The sequence below is a fragment of the Vespa crabro genome, chromosome 9 (assembly GCF_910589235.1).
Source record: "Vespa crabro chromosome 9, iyVesCrab1.2, whole genome shotgun sequence".
Lineage (NCBI taxonomy): Eukaryota > Metazoa > Arthropoda > Insecta > Hymenoptera > Vespidae > Vespa > Vespa crabro.
The window spans coordinates 169,732-190,000 of NC_060963.1; the positions used below are offsets into that span (position 1 = coordinate 169,732).

General features: G+C 41.7%; 3 protein-coding genes across 6 annotated transcripts in view; all 3 read right to left on the reverse strand.

Moving 5' to 3' along the window:
- Positions 1-52: 52 nt before the first annotated feature.
- On the reverse strand, positions 53-3,788 carry LOC124426861 (carcinine transporter). The gene is made up of 11 exons (XM_046969033.1): positions 3,647-3,788; positions 3,222-3,443; positions 2,712-2,870; positions 2,535-2,638; positions 2,011-2,165; positions 1,775-1,943; positions 1,422-1,670; positions 1,072-1,286; positions 761-942; positions 464-642; positions 53-383 (listed from the first exon to the last, which is right to left on the reverse strand). Exons 1-11 carry the CDS (start codon positions 3,722-3,724, stop codon positions 146-148), a joined length of 1,950 nt encoding a protein of 649 aa, XP_046824989.1. The 5' UTR covers positions 3,725-3,788; the 3' UTR covers positions 53-145.
- LOC124426857 (importin subunit beta-1) lies at positions 3,785-16,977 on the reverse strand. Of its 3 annotated transcripts, none has more exons than XM_046969028.1 (7): positions 16,342-16,977; positions 15,608-15,666; positions 15,347-15,529; positions 14,754-15,107; positions 14,422-14,571; positions 12,487-14,348; positions 3,785-3,913 (listed from the first exon to the last, which is right to left on the reverse strand). In XM_046969028.1, coding segments are annotated over exons 1-7 (2,670 nt in total). In that variant the 5' UTR covers positions 16,403-16,977; the 3' UTR covers positions 3,785-3,912. The 3 variants fall into 3 exon arrangements, with proteins under 3 accessions (XP_046824984.1, XP_046824983.1, XP_046824982.1); XM_046969027.1 differs by lacking the exon at positions 3,785-3,913 and adding an exon at positions 6,515-11,810 and having other exon boundaries at positions 16,342-16,975; XM_046969026.1 differs by lacking the exon at positions 3,785-3,913 and having other exon boundaries at positions 12,483-14,348.
- A 1,082-nt stretch (positions 16,978-18,059) lies between these two features.
- LOC124426858 (nuclear receptor subfamily 4 group A member 2) overlaps positions 18,060-20,269 on the reverse strand; it is a 37,902-nt gene continuing 35,692 nt past the window's right edge. For both annotated transcript variants that reach the window (XM_046969030.1, XM_046969029.1), the window contains exon 8: positions 18,060-20,269. This exon is cut by the window's right edge and continues 3,747 nt beyond it. The gene's annotated coding sequence lies outside the window, so the exon portion shown is untranslated.

Here is a 20,269-nt window from a genome sequence, read left to right on the forward strand (position 1 = left end):
AAGAAAAGGAAAAGAAAAACAGAAGAAAAACAGAAGAAAAACGAGAAGACACTATGGTAATCTTAAAAAAATGCAATTTTGTATAAAGTAGGAATATCAGACTAGATAGACTAATAATGGACCCTATATATGAGTTTCTCCGAGTCTAAAACCAATATGTCATCTTTATGGAACCATCGGAGTCACGCTGAGTGTCCATCACGCTCGATTGCCGAACAAGCCGGCGAACGCTCGCACCGGTCGGTCGTTGTTGATCCTCTAAAATTCTTTGCGATATCGCTTGTGTCGATGTAGTTTGAGCTATTGGAAGTTCGGGTACCTCGTGCATCTCGACGGTTTCTCTTTCCGACAGGTCCTCGTAGGAAGCCGCCGCCGACGAAGGTCTAAGGATAAAAATCATTAACTCGGACGCTTATCCTTCCGAATATAAAAGAAAATAATAATAACTGCCTACGAAGCCTACTTGGTAGGTATGCATCGAATACAATCGGCACAGGTCCAATCCTTCCCAAAGAGTTCTCCCTCCTCCACCGTTTGCGGAAGTCGATGGTGTAGAGTTTCCGGTAATCGTAAACCCGAAAGACCGCCGATCACCGAGACGCAACCTAAGATCACCAAAGGCAACACTAGATTCTCCTTACCCTGTAAATCAAAGCATATTCTGTAATAAAGAACACTGTCTCAACTGGTCTCTTTTATTTCCATTCGTTATCTCGTTCGGCTCATTATGTATTACGAATTATATTTAAATGCAACTTACCAAATACGTAACGAACGGTATGATGATCAAACCAAGACCGCTGATGTAAGCGGAAAAACCAATGGCAACGCCGCGCAATTGCGTTGGATAAAGTTCACCGGCGAAGGGATATATTATCAAAAACGAGGCCGATATAGCCGATTTCGAAAGGAGAAACAGGATCAACGTGGCTACGACGGCGTCTGTAAGGAAAACGAAAAAAAAGAAAAAAGAAAAAAAGGAAGAAAATGTTTAACGAGAGGAATATAGTATTTAACGGATATAGCTCGAGTAATTTGTAGTTTCGTCGATCGATGGAGAATTATTACTACCTGCAGAGAGTAGAACCGTGGCTATGCAGGAGACACCGGCGACGACCATGCAGAGGCACAGGGGCCATCTGCGACCCCACCTATCCATGACTATCCAACAAGCCATGTAACTGGGAATTTCGGCCAACGAAGAGAAAAGAAAGCTGAGATGTTCTTCGCTACCGAGGGCAGGTCCGTAATAAGACAATCCAACGTATACCATATTATTGGCGAACCTGACGATCGATCGAATAAAACGAAAAAAGAAATGTGAAAAATGAACGTATCTCCGTCGTACCTGAATGGAACAACGCGTTAGAAGATGACATATGTATGTAGGTATGTCGTATGAGAGATAAATTGTGGCGCACCAATTTAACGTGATAAGGCAGGTTTTTAAACGCATATTCGGCGTTTTAAAGAGAGACAAGACGCCTGGTCCGTTACGTAGTCTTTCCTCTTCGCTCTTCGATCTCGACATCATCATACGTTGGCGGAGCTTCTGCGTGAACGAAGCTGGAAGTTCCTTTCCATTGACGCGTGCCAATTTTTCGAGAATATCGTTCGCCTCTACCAAACGACCCTTCGCCAATAACCACCGAGGAGATTCCGGAAGGAACCTACAATTTTGTCTCTTTTTCCTTTGCACAATCCTTTAAGTCCCGAAAATTACGTGCTCGTAGAAATAGATCGAGACAAAGATCGGCATAAATGATTCGCTTACCACCAATAAGTGAAATATAATAGAAAGGGGGCGCTCGTCGTAATCGCGAGTGTTCTCCAATCTCTTATCAAGTACGTAACGCCTGCCAGCATGCAGAGACCCATCGTGTAGAAGCTGCACGTCATTACTGTCACGAACGATCGATAATTAGGACCGACCAACTCCAAAGCTAAAAAGAATGGACTTTCGTAATAGGCATTTTTATTTGATCTTACTTTTATTTGATTATTACTTACATATGATAAAGGGTATTTGATAGATGGCGGGTATAGTTAAACCGACTACCATTCGCGTAGCTGCCCACGTCCAAAAGCTGTTTGATATAGACGTGAGAAAACCACCGGTGATCAGCGTCGCCAAACACGTGAAAAAGGACAGTCTACGACCGATTCTGTAAATATAGAATGTCCTTTTGGAGGAAACGAGGAATAGATCTAACGACGACGACGACGACGACGACGACGACGACGACGACGACGACGACGACGACGAATGGAGGCTTTACGAAGGAGGGCATTAAAGCGATATAATCTTATGCTGTCTCGTTTCGAGCCTTAAAATGGCCGTAATAATATTTGGTTAATATTGGCTATTTATGACATTCAATATTATTTATGGCATTCCTCGGGTGGAAGAGAACTTCGAACGCTCGAGACATAGTTTATATTTTTCCTCGTTAATAACGTTTAAGAAGCAAAAGCTCCCGTAAAATTCGATTGAAAGCTAATATATCTAATAGTAAGATTAAAATTTTAATTACCTGTCGTTCAAAGTACCAAAAAGATAAACTCCTATAGGTCCACCGGTATTAAGTGCAACCAGACCGATCGTTGGATAAATAGCACGTTCGCAAACGAGATCAAACTGTAACGCATTTAGAGAATCCTGTTAATCCGAACGTCGATAGTCGGACGATAGCGTAAGCGTCTTTACGTACGTCGATGACTATGGATGACGTGACCTCCGAAGTCTCGTATTCCCAACCGTGATCGCAGGGTACGATAGACCACGAGGAGTTCGTCCTCGAGCTGGACGCGTTTTCCGTCGTCCAGTCTACGTCGTATCGCGTGCATTGGCTGTACGTCTCGTTGTCGTCCTACCAAGAGAAGGACACTTCAATATTGTCCCAGACATAAATCTCCTTATCGTATCCTTCATGGTCGGAGGGACAAGTCCTCGAGGAATACATGAACGGGTATAATGGAGTAAGAATAATATCGACTGAGGTTACAAAGTGCTGTACGATTTAGCGTTACGTTATAATACTGCGACTTGCACTTGGATCGAAACGATAAAGCGATGTCGGATAAATAAATGTCTTCGTTTCGTGGTACGGGTTCAGATGCTGTTATGGGTGCGGGTTTGGGTTACGCGCGTTTGAGCACGTTCGAGGACGAGAGAGCCGATTTCAAGCGAAAAGAATATATCGTTTCGACTATAGGGGCACCTGACTAGTAGGAATGCCGAGTCTCCTTCTCCGGGAAACATCCATATTTTCCAGTCCGGGTACTTTGCACCAATGCGCCGGTGTGTCCGCCATGAACAGTTGATTGAAGGCGCAAAAGCCGCAAGGCAAGCACGCCGGTAGGCATACGAGCCAGAGCAGCTGCTTCTGATAACGGCCAAATTCACCGACGATCGGCAAGAGATCGTCCAGATCGAATCCCTCCTATGATGACATCAGGGACGCTCTACTTTTAACTTAATAACTATATCTTCCAATTCGATGGTATGAACGAATATCGTTGATTTCTCTTAACTCGTTCGACAACGGATTACGTATGATATAACGGACGATCGAGGGAAACGAAATGAATGAAAATAAAAAGATTTCTCAAAGTTGAGAAAATACACATACGGTCATTTACTTACTTCGTCGTTGCTTTTTTTCGTCTTTTCATCGACGTTGTTGGCATCCTGCCGCTGGTAATCATCATTGGCTTCCTGCATTTTCGCGAACTTTGGTCTACTTCGCGTTACCAAAAGCTCGATGATACCTTAGAACGGAGTCACGTGAGATGCATTAGCCCCCTCCCGAGGAAGATTCGAGGGAGATGTCAGGTGTTGCATCTTGCTCTTTTTCCTTTCCACCCTCGCAACCGCAAACGACGATGCACTTGGCTTCGCCTACACCGTTTTCTGCTTGGACACGGAACCAAAACGTCAATCTACCGATTTTCCTTCTCTTTCCCTCCCTCTCTCTCTCTCTCTCTCTCTCTCTCTCCCTCTCTCTCTCTCTCTCTCTCTCTCTCTCTCTCTCTCGCTCGCTTGCTCTTACTCTCTTCTACCCTCTCACTCTCTTTCTTCCATACAAACAAGCACTTTCTCAATCTCTCTTACTCTTTTCTCGATTTTGTTCGAGCAACTTCGACCGTGCAAAAAGTGATAAAAGTTTGGAGGAACGTAGGGGAAAGGGGGAGATCGATGCAAGATGACTGAAATATTTAGACTACAGCATTCGCCGACCTAACGAAAAAGCAGATATATAGATGTTTTCATATATTTTTCCAATGGTTGTGTGTATTCTAACATTGATCGATACTACGCGAGTATGTAGATGTGAAAAAAAATTGTTGGGAGTACTAGGATGACTTACCAAAAGAGATCGTTTGTCCGAAATGTAGCACGTAACATTCCACGCGATTTTCTTCGGTGTATATATCGTAAGGAACTATTCAAACGGGAATGAAACGATCTCGTCGATTTTACGACAGTTGAAGAAACGGACGAAACGATTATCGGCCCCGAACGATTAACTCTCCTTCATAAGATTTTAATCGAACGAACAAGAATGGAACAGCAAAGTCGTTCTTATGCAGCGCACATACGAAAGGTAGAGAGAAAACCTGGCAAGTGCATCGAAACGATGGAAAACGATACATGTAGCATGCCCTTCTAATTCAATTGGGTTAAGGGTATTTAGAGGAGATTAGGAACACTGCTGACATACGCTATGTGTAGCAAGCAGCTCCTATTCACCGTTCGACATTTTCAACTCTCCTCTCTCCCTCCCTCTCTCTCTCTCACCCTTGAGAAAGATTTTTACAATTATTTTCTTAAATACGTCGACGATCGATTTTAAAATGTGACAGAGGAGGGCCAAATAAAGAAGAAAAAAAAAAGAAAAAAAAAAAGAAAATAAAGTAAAAAAGAAAAATGAATTTGACATAGAAATCAATGCATTTTAAAAAAGAAAGAATGATCCTTGGTAATAATGATGGGCGACCACCGGCGTTCGTGTGTACGTGTATTTCGAATGAAATTTTATTTTCGGACAAATCTCTGCGTCGGAGGAAAAAAGAATCATGCAAAGACGTGGAAGCAATTTGCATTCCATTGATCGTGAAATCTTCTCTCTTTTCTTTTTTCTTTTCTTTCTTCTTTTTTCGATTAAAGAGTACAATAGATTTACGTAAACGCTTTTTTTTGCTTCCTATTTCTTTTTTCTTCGTTCTGTTCGTGTAAGTGTCGTAAGGATAATAAATCGAGGTGGTGAATTAGCTGTTGTTATGACTTGGAATTATATGGCACTGTCGCTTGGCGATTCGTATAATCCGTTCTTACACTCGATGGTACAATCGGTCACATTAACGTTTACGCACGATGATATGCCACTGTTAATACGATTGCGCAACGATAATCCATTCCGTAGAAAAAAATCTTTGCCAAGCTTTTTTCACTCCAACGCCAATCGCGACCAGTTTTATCGCCGCAAGAATGGCGAAGTATATCATTAATGTGACCGATTATACGCGTTAGGCACACTTTCCCCAACAACAATTGTTCACAATCATCATCATCAGCATCATCCATCAGCATCATCATCACCCATCAGCAGCATCATCATCGATCTCACACAAGTAAGCTACATAGCCGAAGTCACATAATCGTTGTCAAGTGTAAACCTTCACAAGCGCACAGACTTCACGAATCACACGACTGTCACAACAAACTCATAAAAGGAATAAAAGACATAACTCGCATCATACGGACATGCCACACCCTCTCCCATAGACTTTTTTTTTTTTTTTCGTATTTCTTTGCTTCTCTTCTTCGTATAACTTTTGTTAGACTGCTCGGTATAAAATGCTCGGGAAAGAGTAAAAAAACAAAAAAAAAACAAAAAAAAAAAAAAAGAAAAGATCAAGGATTCTCTTTCCTTCAGCCTATAAAGTTCTCCGATAAACGTATAAAATAAAATTTGTTCTTTTTCTTCCTCTCTTAGTCTCGCGTAAACGCATGAACGCTTTCTCTCTTTGATCACATTTTTTCCCTCCCTCCCCCCTGCCCCTCTCCCTCTTTCTATTTCTTGCACTCCTCTATCTTCCAGCATACCTCAATATTTCATCCTAATGTCACTATCGATGCGTTTACCGCTCTATAAGAGAAATTTGACGACTTAACGCCGTATTCTTATAATCTCCATATTTCGTAACCGAAAGTGTCGTACGAGCAAAATTCGCTTATGTTTGATTATCGGATTCTTCGAGAGATACGAGTATTTTGGAAGAATCGAAATTCTCGAATCATCTCGAAAAGGATTCGTCATTTTAACAATATAGAATAAAAAATAGAAGAGTAGGCCATAACCATTGTGTCTTTGTAACATTGTAAATGCCAATTTCTATTAATCATATTCCTCCTGAGAGGATCTCGGCGAAAATTTGTATATCGATCGATCGACGAGATTCAATAAAAATTTGGAGAGGGTGAGCAAAAATAGTGGCAGGCCAAACGGACTTCATTCATCGATTTCATTTATTATACTTCAGCCCACGTTTATCATCATCGCTCATGAATTTTCACATTCGCAATTATAATCTTAATCCGATCATCGATCGGCATCATCACTATCAACATCATTCTTCATTCTCTGTTGCACCGCATAAAACACCCATTCACTCATTTCTCCTCTCATTTATTTTTGGAATTTTTTTTTTTTTGCATCTTCGCGATTTTCATTTTTCCATCCTCCGACGATCGATACGGAAATGGTAGAGAACAAATTATGGACGAAAAAATATCAAGGTGAAGGTTAGAGCGAACCATTTCCGTACGATGTCGATAATTTTTCTTTTTTTTTTTTTTTCTTTTTTTTTTTATCTTTCTGGATATATTGGACTCGTGTTTCGTACGTAAAATGATATCGTGGCGAATGGTGAAGAACGGTAATTATGGCGTCTCAAGATTCTTCTTAAAATAATTGTTTAATATCACTCTTTAAATATGTAAAATATAATTTAATGTAATTAATATCAACGCGTTCTCGGTTCTTTTCTATATAAAACGTTAATAATAAGATGAAAGAAAGATGACAATTAAAAAATCGCTATTTCGTGTACAGTTCCCCGTATTTATCTCGCAACGATAGAAAATGTATATTTCATTTAATCTTTATTTAACTCCTCTCTTCCCCCATAGGAATTTTCGTATTTTTGTTTACACGTCACGACGACCTTCGACGTCGCGGTTCACGGCGAATCACGAGCCAACTATCTCCTTTTTTTTATTTTTTTTCTCTCTCGCTCATCTCTCGTTCGTTCATTGCTCACGATACGCAACACAACTCGACGCATAAACGTACCCACTTTCTCTCTCTCTCTCTCTCTCTTACTCTATCTTTCGCGCTCTTTCTCTCTCTCTCTCTCTCTCTCTCTCTCTTTCTCTCTATCTTTCGTTCTCTCTCTCTCTCTCTCTCTCTCTCTCTTTCTCTCTGTAACACCCTCGTCAATCGTTTACTTCATTAGCGCACATCATCACTGATACAGCGTAATGCACACGCTTTCTTCTATATATTTACACGCTCTCACTTACGTACCCTATGAAAGCATCGCACGCACTCTAAGAGTCTCGACGATGAAAGGCTAACAACTAATAGTCGACAAGACATTTTTAGCGTACAAGTTTATGCGAGAGCACGATTCCTTTAGCCTTTCTTTTTCACCTTCTTTTTCTTCTCTTTGTCATCGTCATCGTCGCACACGCCTCTTCGTATCCCTCGATCTTTCGAAAGGCAAAAAAGAGTATAATCGGTAACAACGTTCGTTAAAAAAGAAGTCCAACGAAACAAAAAAGGAGAGGAACAAAATTTCTTCTCGGAACCGTGCTCCCCTTCAGGATCAAAACATCGGACCCTCGCATAAGAGAGTCACTCCAAAAGAATCACAGTCGCGGTTTAGATTTGTATTTTTATTTACTTTTTTACGTTCCCCCATCCATCTTTCTTTTTTTTTGCAACTCGATCTTACGACGCACAGCCGACCCTTAAGATTCTCGGCCATCTTCCGACCGTTTACGACGATAGATGTATGTATTTGTATTTTCGATATCCTTTTTTCCACGTTCGTTCTTTTTTTTTACATTTTACATTTTCATCCTCTCTCTCTCTCTCTCTCTCTCTCTCCCTCCCTCTCTTTCTCCCTCTATCTCTCGCGTTTCGACGCAACACGGAAAAGGTAGATCGCCTCGAGGACATGGAAACAGCTTCGAACTCTGGTGGACGCGCGTCTTTCGGTTCGCAAACGCGATAACATCATTTTCTATATATTTCTCTTCTTTCTTTTTTAACGTTTCGCTTTAGTCCTTCAAACAATGGAAATATACGGGCATGTAACGTTTCAAATTTGACTCTTTGCGATTGCAACAAATCGAAAGGTACGCGCATTATTACGGATGTTAATTATAAAAAATATATGTATATTATTATATATCTCCTATGATATATGAAAAAAATATTTGACTTTAGATATATAAAAAATATAGTGTATATGAATTTTCTTCTTTCGGGTCTGAGCAGAACTATTTTTGACGCGTGCATGTGAAGAAAGAGCGCGTCCACCGGCGAGTCGATAACGAGAACACGATAATCGGCGGTAAATGTCGAAAAGGGACCGCTACGCGTGCACTTGGCCGTTTCTCTCTCTCTCTCCCTCTCTCTCTCTCTGTGTATATGTATACGCGCATATGCGTCTCTCACTTTGTGGTTTACGTTCGATAACGGCACGGTACGGAACAACAACCCGCGTTTCGATTCTAGGCCCGTGACGATTCTTTGCTTTTTCTTCTTTTTTTTTTGTTTTTTTTACTTTTTTTCTACTTTTTTTCTTTTTTTTCTTTTTTTTCTTTTTTTTTTTCTTCTTTTCTTTTTCTTTGATATATCGTCTGGACATGAAAGCACGACTTTTGATAACGAATCGGAAGAATGTGCAAGCGATCGAGTTTTCTGCTAAAAACGCGAAAAGACCCACGACGTCTATCTGCCCTCACCATCGTACCTTCCTCTCTCTCTCTCTCTCTCTCTCTCTCTCTCTCTCTCTCTCTCTCTATTTTTCATACACTTCACTTCTTACTCACTTTCTCACTTACTTTCCTTTCCAAGAGTCTCTCTTCCATTCAATTCTCTCACGTCGTCACGTTTTCTCTCGTATTCCCTAAACACATTTTCTCTCTGTCTCTCTCTCTCTCTCTCTCTCTCTCATTCTCACTCTACCTCACTGATACGTGGAATGTTCAAGAAAAAACAATACTTGCGCTTCGGCGTCGATCGATTTCGATATTCCAATCGATTCGATTCAAAGGTTCGTGATCAGACGTATTATATTAACGCAATTTTTGGAAAATTCAAATACGAACAAATTTTCTCTTTCGTTCGTTTTACGATTCTGATCGTCACCGAAGAATCTAAGAATATTTTTTCTTTTATTTTCTTTTTTTTAGATTATCTCTTGCTTTTCTTGAAAAAATTAAAGCGTGATATGTCTAACGTATACTACTACGCAGCGTACGAAGCAGACTTTAAAAAAATCACAAGAGCGAAACAAGTAGAATATAAGAAAAAAAAGAGGAAAGGTTTTCCACCGGCAATAGTATTTGGAATGCATGGCACAACCACAGTCGCGTATCAAACGTTGATTTAATCGCGCGTTAATTTGGCCCTTTTTCTTTTCTCTTTTGGCATTTAATTTGTTTTCTTTTCTTTCTCTTTTTTTCTTTTTTTTCTTTTTATTTTTTGTATTTTTTGAGCGACCTACCCTGCGCTCGAATCTTCTCTAATCGCGCGAAAATACATTTGCCGAAGAGAAAAAAAGGGAGGGGGAAGGGAAAGATTCGACGAGTTTTCCAAGGAAGAAATAACTTCTAACGAGGGAAAAGAGGATGATACACGACGTTAGAGTTCCGATCTGACTCGCGAAACTCGTTCGGTATTTGAAATATCCCAGTTGGATAAAGGCACCATCTAGAATCAAGATTCCAATTTCGTTGAAAGAATCGATCGAGATATTTCGATGCTTAATCGAATCGCCATTTTCAACGTAGACTCGATTTTATTTCGTCTAAAGGATTACACATTCTTGAGGTAAGGACACTGGGCTATGTCAATTACCCTCTACGCACATTTATGCGATCATAATACCACACATCGAACGAGTACTCTCCACTTTCGTTAGGAGCCACGAATCCAGGAAGACGATATTTATTGTTGTGGTAGTGGTAGTTATTGTTCGCGAATTACATAAACGATAAAGAAAAACATTGCAAAGATATGTCTCGCATTTGAAAGGAAAAGAAAAAAAGAAAAGGTCGAAAAATCTCGTTTAGAAATAAACGGTAGTAAGTAGTAAGAGAAGAATAGATTCGATGGCAGTGGAAAATGTACCCCCTTCTCTTTTTAATCGTTTTACATATTTGACAAGTAAAAATCGAACGGTGAATGATTGTACTATGATCGCATAAAAACTTGTTCTATTTGTCTCTCTAATTTACTACGTATGTCAGAAGCGGAGATGGAGTGCGGTCGTCTTTTTCTCCCGGTTTAGGCTAGACAATACAACTAAATCACTTGTTGCCAGCAAAATATTAATTTTTAATGAATCAATAGCAACAGACATTCGCATACGGGGGTGGGGGGTGGGGGTGGGGTTGGGGGGTTCAGGGTGGGAAATGAACATACACATCGTCGTACAACGGATCATTGGATTCACGCGCAAAACGATCGGATCAGGGGTTACCAGCTTGTCGAATCTTCTTGTATATTTGTTTCTTTGTTTAACTCAGTCTCTCGTTCTCTCTTCGTCACACTCGCTCTCGTTCAGACTTGCTGATTAATTCACTCCTTGTATCACATGATCTCACAGCAAAGTTTTCAGACATACTAAAATAACAAGTACACGCCTCGCATCCTGAGCATTACTCTTACTCGCGTGAGTCGCGATACGATTCTTACTGTGGGAGTTTAATCAAGAATCCACAGGAGTAAGGGGTATAGTATAACGTCGTGCGACGTGCGTAAACAAGGATACACATAATTCGACTAAAATTCTCACAGCCTCTCGCACTGTCGCTCTCATACTCTCTCTCTCTCTCACACACACTCATACTTCACATATTCCATTTCACGTATTTTCTCTCTTTCTCTCTCTCGCTAGCTCGCTCGCTCGCGCGCACGCTCTCAGTTCGCTCGTGTTTCATCACTTACAACATCTCACACTCTCTTTCACCGCCCAGTAACAGCGTCCATCGAAGTCGCCCTCTCTCTCTCTCTCTCTCTCTCTCTCTCTCTCGCTCTCTCGTACGCTCTCTCTCTCTCTCTCTCTCTCTCGCTCTCTCTCTCGTTCGCTCGCTCTCTCAGATTCAACTTCACACGGAGGTCTCAATCACGCGGATAGAAGCCGCATACTCGATTTTCAGGCATACTTGCATCACGGGAACATCTCAGCAGGCCTCGGCCCTGGCTCACTCATTTTGGCATCATCCACTTGCACTCGTATTTTTTAATCATCTATTGTCGGTATCCGGCAGACAGGTATTTGTCTCTGTCGAGCATATGGGCTGTGTTCGACCCTGTATACCCTCGCCGGTACCCTCGCATACCGTTGCCAGACAGGGACACGTGCAGACTCATCACCCCATCCTCATCGCTTCGGAACTCACGCACATCCATCAACTCGCATCCGCAACATCCAATCTTGTTGTCTTTGTATTGTTTGATAGCGTTCTAGTCAAATCAAATTGCACGACAGTACAACCGTGGGCTGATCTGTAAACAACAAAAGCGAGCCAAATATCAGTGACCGTCGCCCGCGAAAAGTAGGAAAGTAGACTACTTTTTTTTTTTTTTTTTTTTTTAATACATCGAGTATCTCTCTCACTTTAATTGTTTGTTTAACGCGACGTACCTAGGCGCGATCGTGCGAGTCTAGAAGAAAAAGTAGAAAGCACGTGGATGCTCTAATCTTGTCTTGAATGACCCTTTGTCTTTCCCTCCCCCCCCCCCCATCTTACCCACCCACCCTTTCACACACACACACACACACAGGCTCGAACATATTCCCTCTTTTCTCACACATATTCTTTCTCTCCTACTTTCGTGCGATAACAGATGGCACGAAATGCATACGAGGAAGAGCTGAAAGGGCAAAAGAAAAAAAAAAAAGAGAAAAATGAAAAAAGAAAAAAAAAGAAACAAAAGAAAAGAAAAAAAGAACAGAAAGAAAAAACGATTCGAAGACATTTCACACACGCGCGACAAGCACATGCGCGCGCGCGCGCACGACAAAACACAGACAGACAGACAGACAGACAGACAGACAGACAGACAGACATCAGACGGACAGACACACAGACAGCAGCAAACACATTGTACACTTTTGTACGCTCGAGGACGTTGCATCGTAAAACTATCATGCTTGTAGATTTAATAAATGAATACTCACCAACTGGACGTAGTGTTGTTAGCAGTAATCTTAGCCTTTCGTATCTCCTTAAGGGCCCAAGTGGCCAACGTCTTCGTTTTGCTGTTACGCGATTTCTTGCCCTTCACTAATAACTCGTTAAGCGGCTCGGTGTCGACCATCGGCAATAATTTCGCTCCAAAAACGCTGACGAGATCGCCGATAAGGCCAAGCGCAGCCGATATGTTACCATCGGAATGCTCCCGATCTTGGGCAATCAAAGTAATAAATTGAATGATGTACGGCACATGCGGTTCGACCAAAGCGATCTCCTCCGGGCATGTATTATTTGTAGATTCACCACGGAAACCCTGCACTATCCCTGTATAAGCCTCCAATACGCCCTCGCGTAATTCGTTAAGATAATCGACCATGTCGTAATCGGATCTATCGACGTTCGCCTGCGAGGCCTGTACCAACGTTTGCAAGACAACGTCTAAATACTTTTTGAATTCTATACCGATACTCAGGGCAATGTCGCCAAAGACCGAAAATATTTGAGGCTTTACAGAACGATGTACCGTGTTGTTTCCTAAATTCTCCAAAAGAAGGGTCATTATCTCGTCGCAATATGGAATGATCTTGCTCTTAAGAGCACGACATATATCACCGGTAAGGCCTACGGCGACGCAACATACTTGATACTCGGCATGATTTTTCAGGCCGAGACAGAGGTAAGGCTTAAATACGTTCATGTATTTCAAAAAGCGCTCTCCCAAAACTTCGACCAAAGTCGAGACGGCCATAAGAGCGTCCTCCTGGACGCCACCGGATTTGCAAGAGTTCGAATTGAACATCGACAATAGGGCGGTCATTATAACGTCCGATATCTGCGGTGCGTCTTCCGGTGTTACCTTACGTAATACGGACTGTAAGGTGGCGCATAGCAATGATTGAAGATCGTTGTATTGGGCTCGATCCGAATGACTTTGTATGTGCGTTTCCATTTGCAATACTTGTTGCAATCTTTCCAAAATGACCATAGTCGTTTTTTGCACGGTAACGTAACAATCCCGTGGGGAATTTTTCACCATCTCCATCAGTGCTTCGTACGCCGCGGATCTTAAATTTGCTTGGGCCCCGTCTGGTCTGTCGGTAGTCTCCAATAGTCTCTGAATTATGAAATCAAAGTATTGCGACATACAATAAGTTTCTGGCTGTTGCTCGTCCTCGCAGGCCGAGTCATAACTCGCTTGGGCAAGACCCGTAAACGCCCAGCATACGTTCGCAGCGACGCGAGGTTCTGCCTTCAGTCCGTTTACCAAAGATTCCAATAAAGGTTTCAAATACGTCTCGTTAATGGCAGCTTCTGGAATGATCTCGCAAATACGTCCGAATGTCCATGCCGCGGTGTCCCTTACGACAACGCTACTGTCGTACATCAACTCGATGAGCGTTTGCATTGCCTGCTCTACCAATGGTTTCAATGTGGTAGGCTCTACGCCACCGAGGATGGAACCGAATGCCATTACGGCTGCGTCTCGATATCTCCAATCGAGACTCTTGATATTATCCTTGACGAATGGTAATACGAACGGAACTATAGCTTCTTCGCAACAAGTTGAGAGCAGCATCAAGCATACACCGGCGGCTTTCGAAGGATTCCAATCGTCCTCGTCATCGAATTCTTCTTGTTTCGTTAATTTTTTCATGAGTACCGGTACTAAAAATTGTAAAGCACCTTTCGCGTAGTGCCTTGAAACTTTTAATGGTGGTCGACCAACTTCAGAAGCATCTCCTTCTTCCAAGGCTAAATCAACTTCTTCGTCCGACACATTGGACCAAAATTCAATTCCCTGCAGTGCAACCTCGTCGATATCCGACTTCATAGCCTCCAGAGTAATCTGTGCGAGATACGAGATGTTTGTCTGATTTTTATTAATAAAAAAATACGTAGAATATCGAAGCATTACTTACAGGAAACAATGCTGGTGCCATGTAAAGTTCCATATACTGATAATACAAAGACATAATTTTGACGAGGCATTGTAAAGCCGCTACTTTAACTTGCGTGTTTGTCGATTGTGTCGCTTCGCACACTACTTCCATAATGAAGTTCCTCTCGGACTGTAAATATGACGGTACAAGAAAAATTGTATACATACATATATATATATATATATATACATACATATATATATATATATATATACATATATGCATATATATATGTATGTACATGTGTGCGCGCGTGTGTGTAGACGTACGATAGATGATAAAAGTTAAATTATTAATAAATAAATACGGACCTCGATTTCAAAATTTCCTTTAGTAAATTCTAAGGAATTATAGAGCGCGCTCGTAGCTGCAAGTCGTACATGATTGGACGTACTGGAACCTTTCATGCCATGAATAATCGCTGTGAGAATTTGGTTAGACTGCGATACCAAGACTTCGCTTTCTATTTCTTGACAAATATAACCGATAGTCTCTAAAGTAGCTTCTTTCATCATTTCCGTACTATTAGGATTAACCACATTGTTTACTAATAGAGGAATTAAATTGCTCCATTGACCAACTGGCAATTCGGCAACGGCGACATAAGCTACGCATTGTGCTGCAGAGCTCGGTCTATTATTTTCAGTTCCTAATGCTCCCAAAATCTATAACAAGGATTATTCTTTCGTATAAAATACTTACACTAAATTGTCAAGTATTATAGGTAGCACTTGGAAACAAATATGCGTTATACGTTACAATGAAAAATATAATAAAGTATATGAGAAGACGCTATAATTTCTAGACTATTCTTCTTTTTCTTTTTTTTTTTTCTTTTTGTTTTTTTTTTTCTTTTTCTTTTACTTTTGAAAGAAAACCAGAAAGGCATAACTTATGGTCGTACATTTTTCTTGATATATTCCCTTGTTTCGGCAGGGATAGCCAACCAACGTTGCTGGTACTGATACTTTAGCGCCTGATCCTTCGAGGTAAGTTGATTTTTCAATTGTAGCCCAGCTGCCATACGAGCCACTGGACTGGCTGTTGCAGTAACCAGTACTCCGCTGAGCCGTTGAACAAACTCATGCTAAAATATGAGAAATTTGATTAATATGATCTGATTCAAGTCTACATTACGAATAATTGAGCTTATAAAGATACTAACAAAATTGGATTGTGCTGCCTGTTCCAAAAAATTTTCCGCCGCTTCCAGTTCATTTTTGTCTGAAAACACATATCGAACGGTTAAAATATCGGCAGGAAAGATTTAAAGCGGTATCGCAAGGTCAAAGGTATGTCTCCAACTCATTGAAACATTTTATAGGTTAGTCGTAGGCTAGATAGATCGGTTCGTAGAAGGGTATTTTATTCGGTAAAAGGAGAAGATGGCCAAAGTAGGATGGCCATCGTCGACGACGAGAACGAGTAACCGCCGGACGAGACAATAGTTTTCCGCTCGCCGAACAAAGCCCATAGCAACAGCCAAGTCGAGCATAATCGGCGACATTATTGGATGCGCGCAAGAAAATCGGGAGGGAAGTATCGTTGATTAGGCCGTAAAAAGCTAATCGTTCGACCGAAATGATTCATAGATTCTATCGCGTTAGGAACACGCGTTCCGCTAATTCACCGGACGTTTCGAACGAAGGGACGCGCACGCGGTCGCAATCCGACTTGTGTAGTACAAAAAAAAAGAGGAAAAAAAGAGGAAAAAAAGAAAAAGAAAGAAAAAGTAACGAGCGAAGGAAAAACGTAGTCGCGGCGAGTATCGAATTTTCGAGGAGTATCGAGAAGGTTAAGGGCGACGACGATCGGCCACGATAAAAAATACTAACGAAATAGCACGCATCCCCCTTTGACGACGGTTAAAAATGATCTTTTTCAAGTGGATCGACTCACCTGAGGAGACCGTCCTCTCGAGGACCTGGATCAATTGTACCGTCGTTGGATCCATCTGCATGGCTTCTAGTAACTTCCGCTCGACCCTCTCGTCAGGATATATATATATGTATATATGTATATATGTATATATATATATATATATATATATATATATTACAATAGCGACACGAGACTCTTTACGATATCGTCCTAACGCGAGACGTTTTCTGATCGCAACCGGCGGATACCCACATGTAGTCACTACCGAATCAACTGCCCCGACGACGTCCCCCCTCCTCTTCTGCTCCTTGTCTTTTGCCTTCTCTCTCTCTCTCACTCTATCGTTTCTCCCCTCAACGTGCGGCGTAGTGATATCCCACGAGCCTTCTCGATTATCGCTCTTGCGCTTCCTATCGTCGTAATTTTACGAGCTCGCAGCTAACGACGATAAGCACTTGGCTACTTTTTAATCTTCGACGAGTTCGATTAACGCAAAGACCGTCAATTTCTTTGGCACGAAGGACGTAAAAAAAAACGTGACGAAGCTATCCTTTCCCTCTCGCCCTTCTTTCTTGCTCGCGCGATCGTCGGCTTCCACTGGTCGACCGAGTGAGGACTATTTTCTGCGCGTCTCGACCCGTCCCGCCCGAAGACGCATGCGCGTTGCAGGAAAGCAGCGACCTCTTCGACGCAAGCGCTACCAGTAGCGCTGCTGCTGCCGCCAACGAGAAGATTATGACCGTTTGCACCGACTGATCTCTTCAATCGAGTGGTTTGAAATTTTTTAACCGTTTTCCCTAACAAACACGCCATTGGCTTCTCGAGGCCGATGACAATATGGCCTCGAGACTTTGATCTATCGAGAACTTTAGAAAAGAAACTATAGGAAAGAGAACTTTAGGAAAGAGAACTTTAGGAAAGAGAAAAATGCTATGGACAATCATCGAATTTGAATCGTCGAATCAACGAAAATCTGATATACGGTATGTGTACGGTATGCGATCGTAAATCGAAAATAATTATCAAGAATAGCTATCGCTTCGATATAAATGTTGTGTAGAAAGTAAAGGGGTTTGACCATTTCTACGACGGAAATGTACTCATCCTCGAGCGGTTGGTGGGCGATTGGGGGGGGGGGGGGCAGGGGAGAATCTTATCTCGCAAAGGGACGAACCTCCCGTCTCTCTCTCTCTCTCTGGCGAGGCAGCGATAAAAAGGCGGAGAGACGTGTATCCGACCGATTGCAGAACGTAAAAAGAACGTCGGAGAGATAGGTACTCGAATAGAGGGCAGTGGTTCTTGAGACGAAGCGTCTCTTCCCTCGGTCGATGTTACAGAGCTCTGCGAACGGCATTCGGATCGATAGGAAGCTCTCCCTGGGAACGAATTTCAGCGACATTCTTGCGTAATCAACGAACTAACAATAAATTCGAATCTCTCGATATACAAACGGTTATGTAAATTCGTAAAACACGTAGATTCCGATTGGTTCCTAAGGAGAAAGAGAGAGAGAGAACCAGATTTCTATGAAAATCCAAGAGAGACGGGCAGGTGCGTTCCTAGGGCGTATGCCGTGGGTTACAATAAAGGATCTTGTAGCGAGCGAGAGCGACCCTTCCTTCGTTCCCTCACGAACCGCTACGATTCGGGAACAAAGGAGAGAGAGAGAAAGAGAGAGAGAGAGAGAGACCCAGAACAGGAATTTCGTAGGGCTGTCGAAGAAGAAAAGAAAAAGATCGTTTTAGTAGATTTAATGAAACGATATACAGAATACATTCGCTTTCATAATGCATCGCAGCGCGTGCATTGCGCGTGCCTTACCATCTATATCACATGTCATTTTTTTTTATTTATAAAATATAATCGTTATCATTTTTGTTCTCACGTTCGTGCCTTTTAACCGCTTCTCCGTCATATATATATATATATATGTATATGTATATATATGTATATCGAAAGCGTATATAGATACATATATCTAAACGTGCGTGCGTGCGTGTGTGTGCGCCTCTACGCGTATGCTTTTTTTGTCTCTTCGCGTCCGTGTGAGCGCACGACACGCGCTTCTCTCTTTGCGTACACACATACCCATGTACATATATTTCTTTATACGTATATAATACGCGTCACGGAAACACGTATTTATACATGTATATACATACTACGCATATATCATCGTGCATGTATATGCACACGTATGAACACGCTCAAGCGAGAAGGAATCGTGTGGCTCGGTACTGAATTAACACGAATCAGGCCGCGAAACGTCTTTGTGAATGTGCACGCGCGTGGTTAATCTTTCATATAATATGTTACAACGATGTGTGTTACGTATAGTAGTTTTTTTTCTCTTTATTTCTTTTTTTCCTTTTCGTATATAAAGCCGAATCTATTGCGTTCGTTTCGAACGAAAGGACGGACGATCGTGCCTCTTTCTCTCTCTCTCTCTCTCTCTCTCTCTCTCTCTCTCTCTCTCTCTCGTCCACGTGTAGGACTTTCTTCCTTTTTTTTTTGTTTTTTTTTCTTGATCGTTCGTACCAGTTCCGGCTAATTCGTCCGTTCGTTGCCAAAAGACGAGTGCTCGATCTCGCGCGACTTCATCGAGCTTCGTCTCGAATCACTTACGTTTAACATCGTGGATCCTCGTGATCGATGGCTTTGCCAAAAGATTACGTGGGCGCGTAATACAATACAAATTTATACTTTCGGTATAACGTCTAGAACTTGCGATGCGGTGCTCTCTTTGCGTTATTATTGTGCAATTAAGAGAACGCGATTACTTAATAAGTCGCGCTTTATTTGTTATCTTTTTTTTTTGTCTTTTCTTTTGCACGTGAAAGGAGAACAAAAGGCTCGTACGGCAGAGTGGATCGATCGACGTGAAAATATCAGCGCGTAAACGAGAATTCTTCGAGGATTCTTTGATGATTCCTCGACGTCGTAATCGTTAGGAGAAAATATAGGACGGAGCGAAGATATCGAGACGTTTCTGACAACTTCTCGTTGTTTGTCTCGTCGTTATGTTTGTCGTTTTGTTATGAGGAAAGGAAAGGAAACGATGAATGATCTCAAAGATAGCTGTTGTGCACGATAGGGACCGACACGAAAGATGACTCGTCGCGTCGTCGTCCTCGTCGTAGTCGCGTCGTCGTCGTCGTCGTCGTCGTCGTCGTCGTCGTCATCGTCGTAGTCGTCGTCAATCGAGAAACAACTTTATTAACAAAAAAACTCAAGGAGAGAAAAATTATTTGTTGATCGAACATTTATTGCATACACTGATAAAACGGGGGAAAAGGGAATTGTACACGAAACGGATCTGATCGTTAAGTTGCTTCTTCCTTTTTTTGTTTTTTTTCGTTTGTTCGTTTTTTTTGGTTTTTTCTTTTTTTTTTTTTTTTTTTGCATTACACCAATAGACGTATAGTAAGTAAGTAACAGTCATAATTTTTGTTCTAAAAAAAAAAGAAAAGATCTCGTTATTTATTTGAATATTTCGACATTCGAACGATCCGACCTTGCCTTTCCTCGTCTACCACGTTTTATCTTTTCCAAACGCGTCTCTTTCGTTTCGCCTTCGACGCGATTTCCTTTTTAGCTTGACCCACGAATATCTTCGACGACCGAATCACGGCACTTTTGTAAAAAATAATTACGTCGCGATCACTGCCGTCAATGTCCAGAGAGAATTTCTCCCTAAGGGATTTGACTGTTCGAATTTATCTACCTCTTATCTTCCTTAAGAAGACGAGATGTTCCAAGAGCATCGAACCAAACGAAATTTGCTCCATCGAGAAATTCTCTGTGGAATCGACGCACGTTTCGAAGGAAACACACTTTTGCTGGGAGATAGTTTCGATCGAACGATTCTATCCGTCCCTCCGCATTAACTTTAATTATCGCTCGAAGAGAACACGTCGATTTCGTAGCTTCTTGGTGTTCCCTTTGA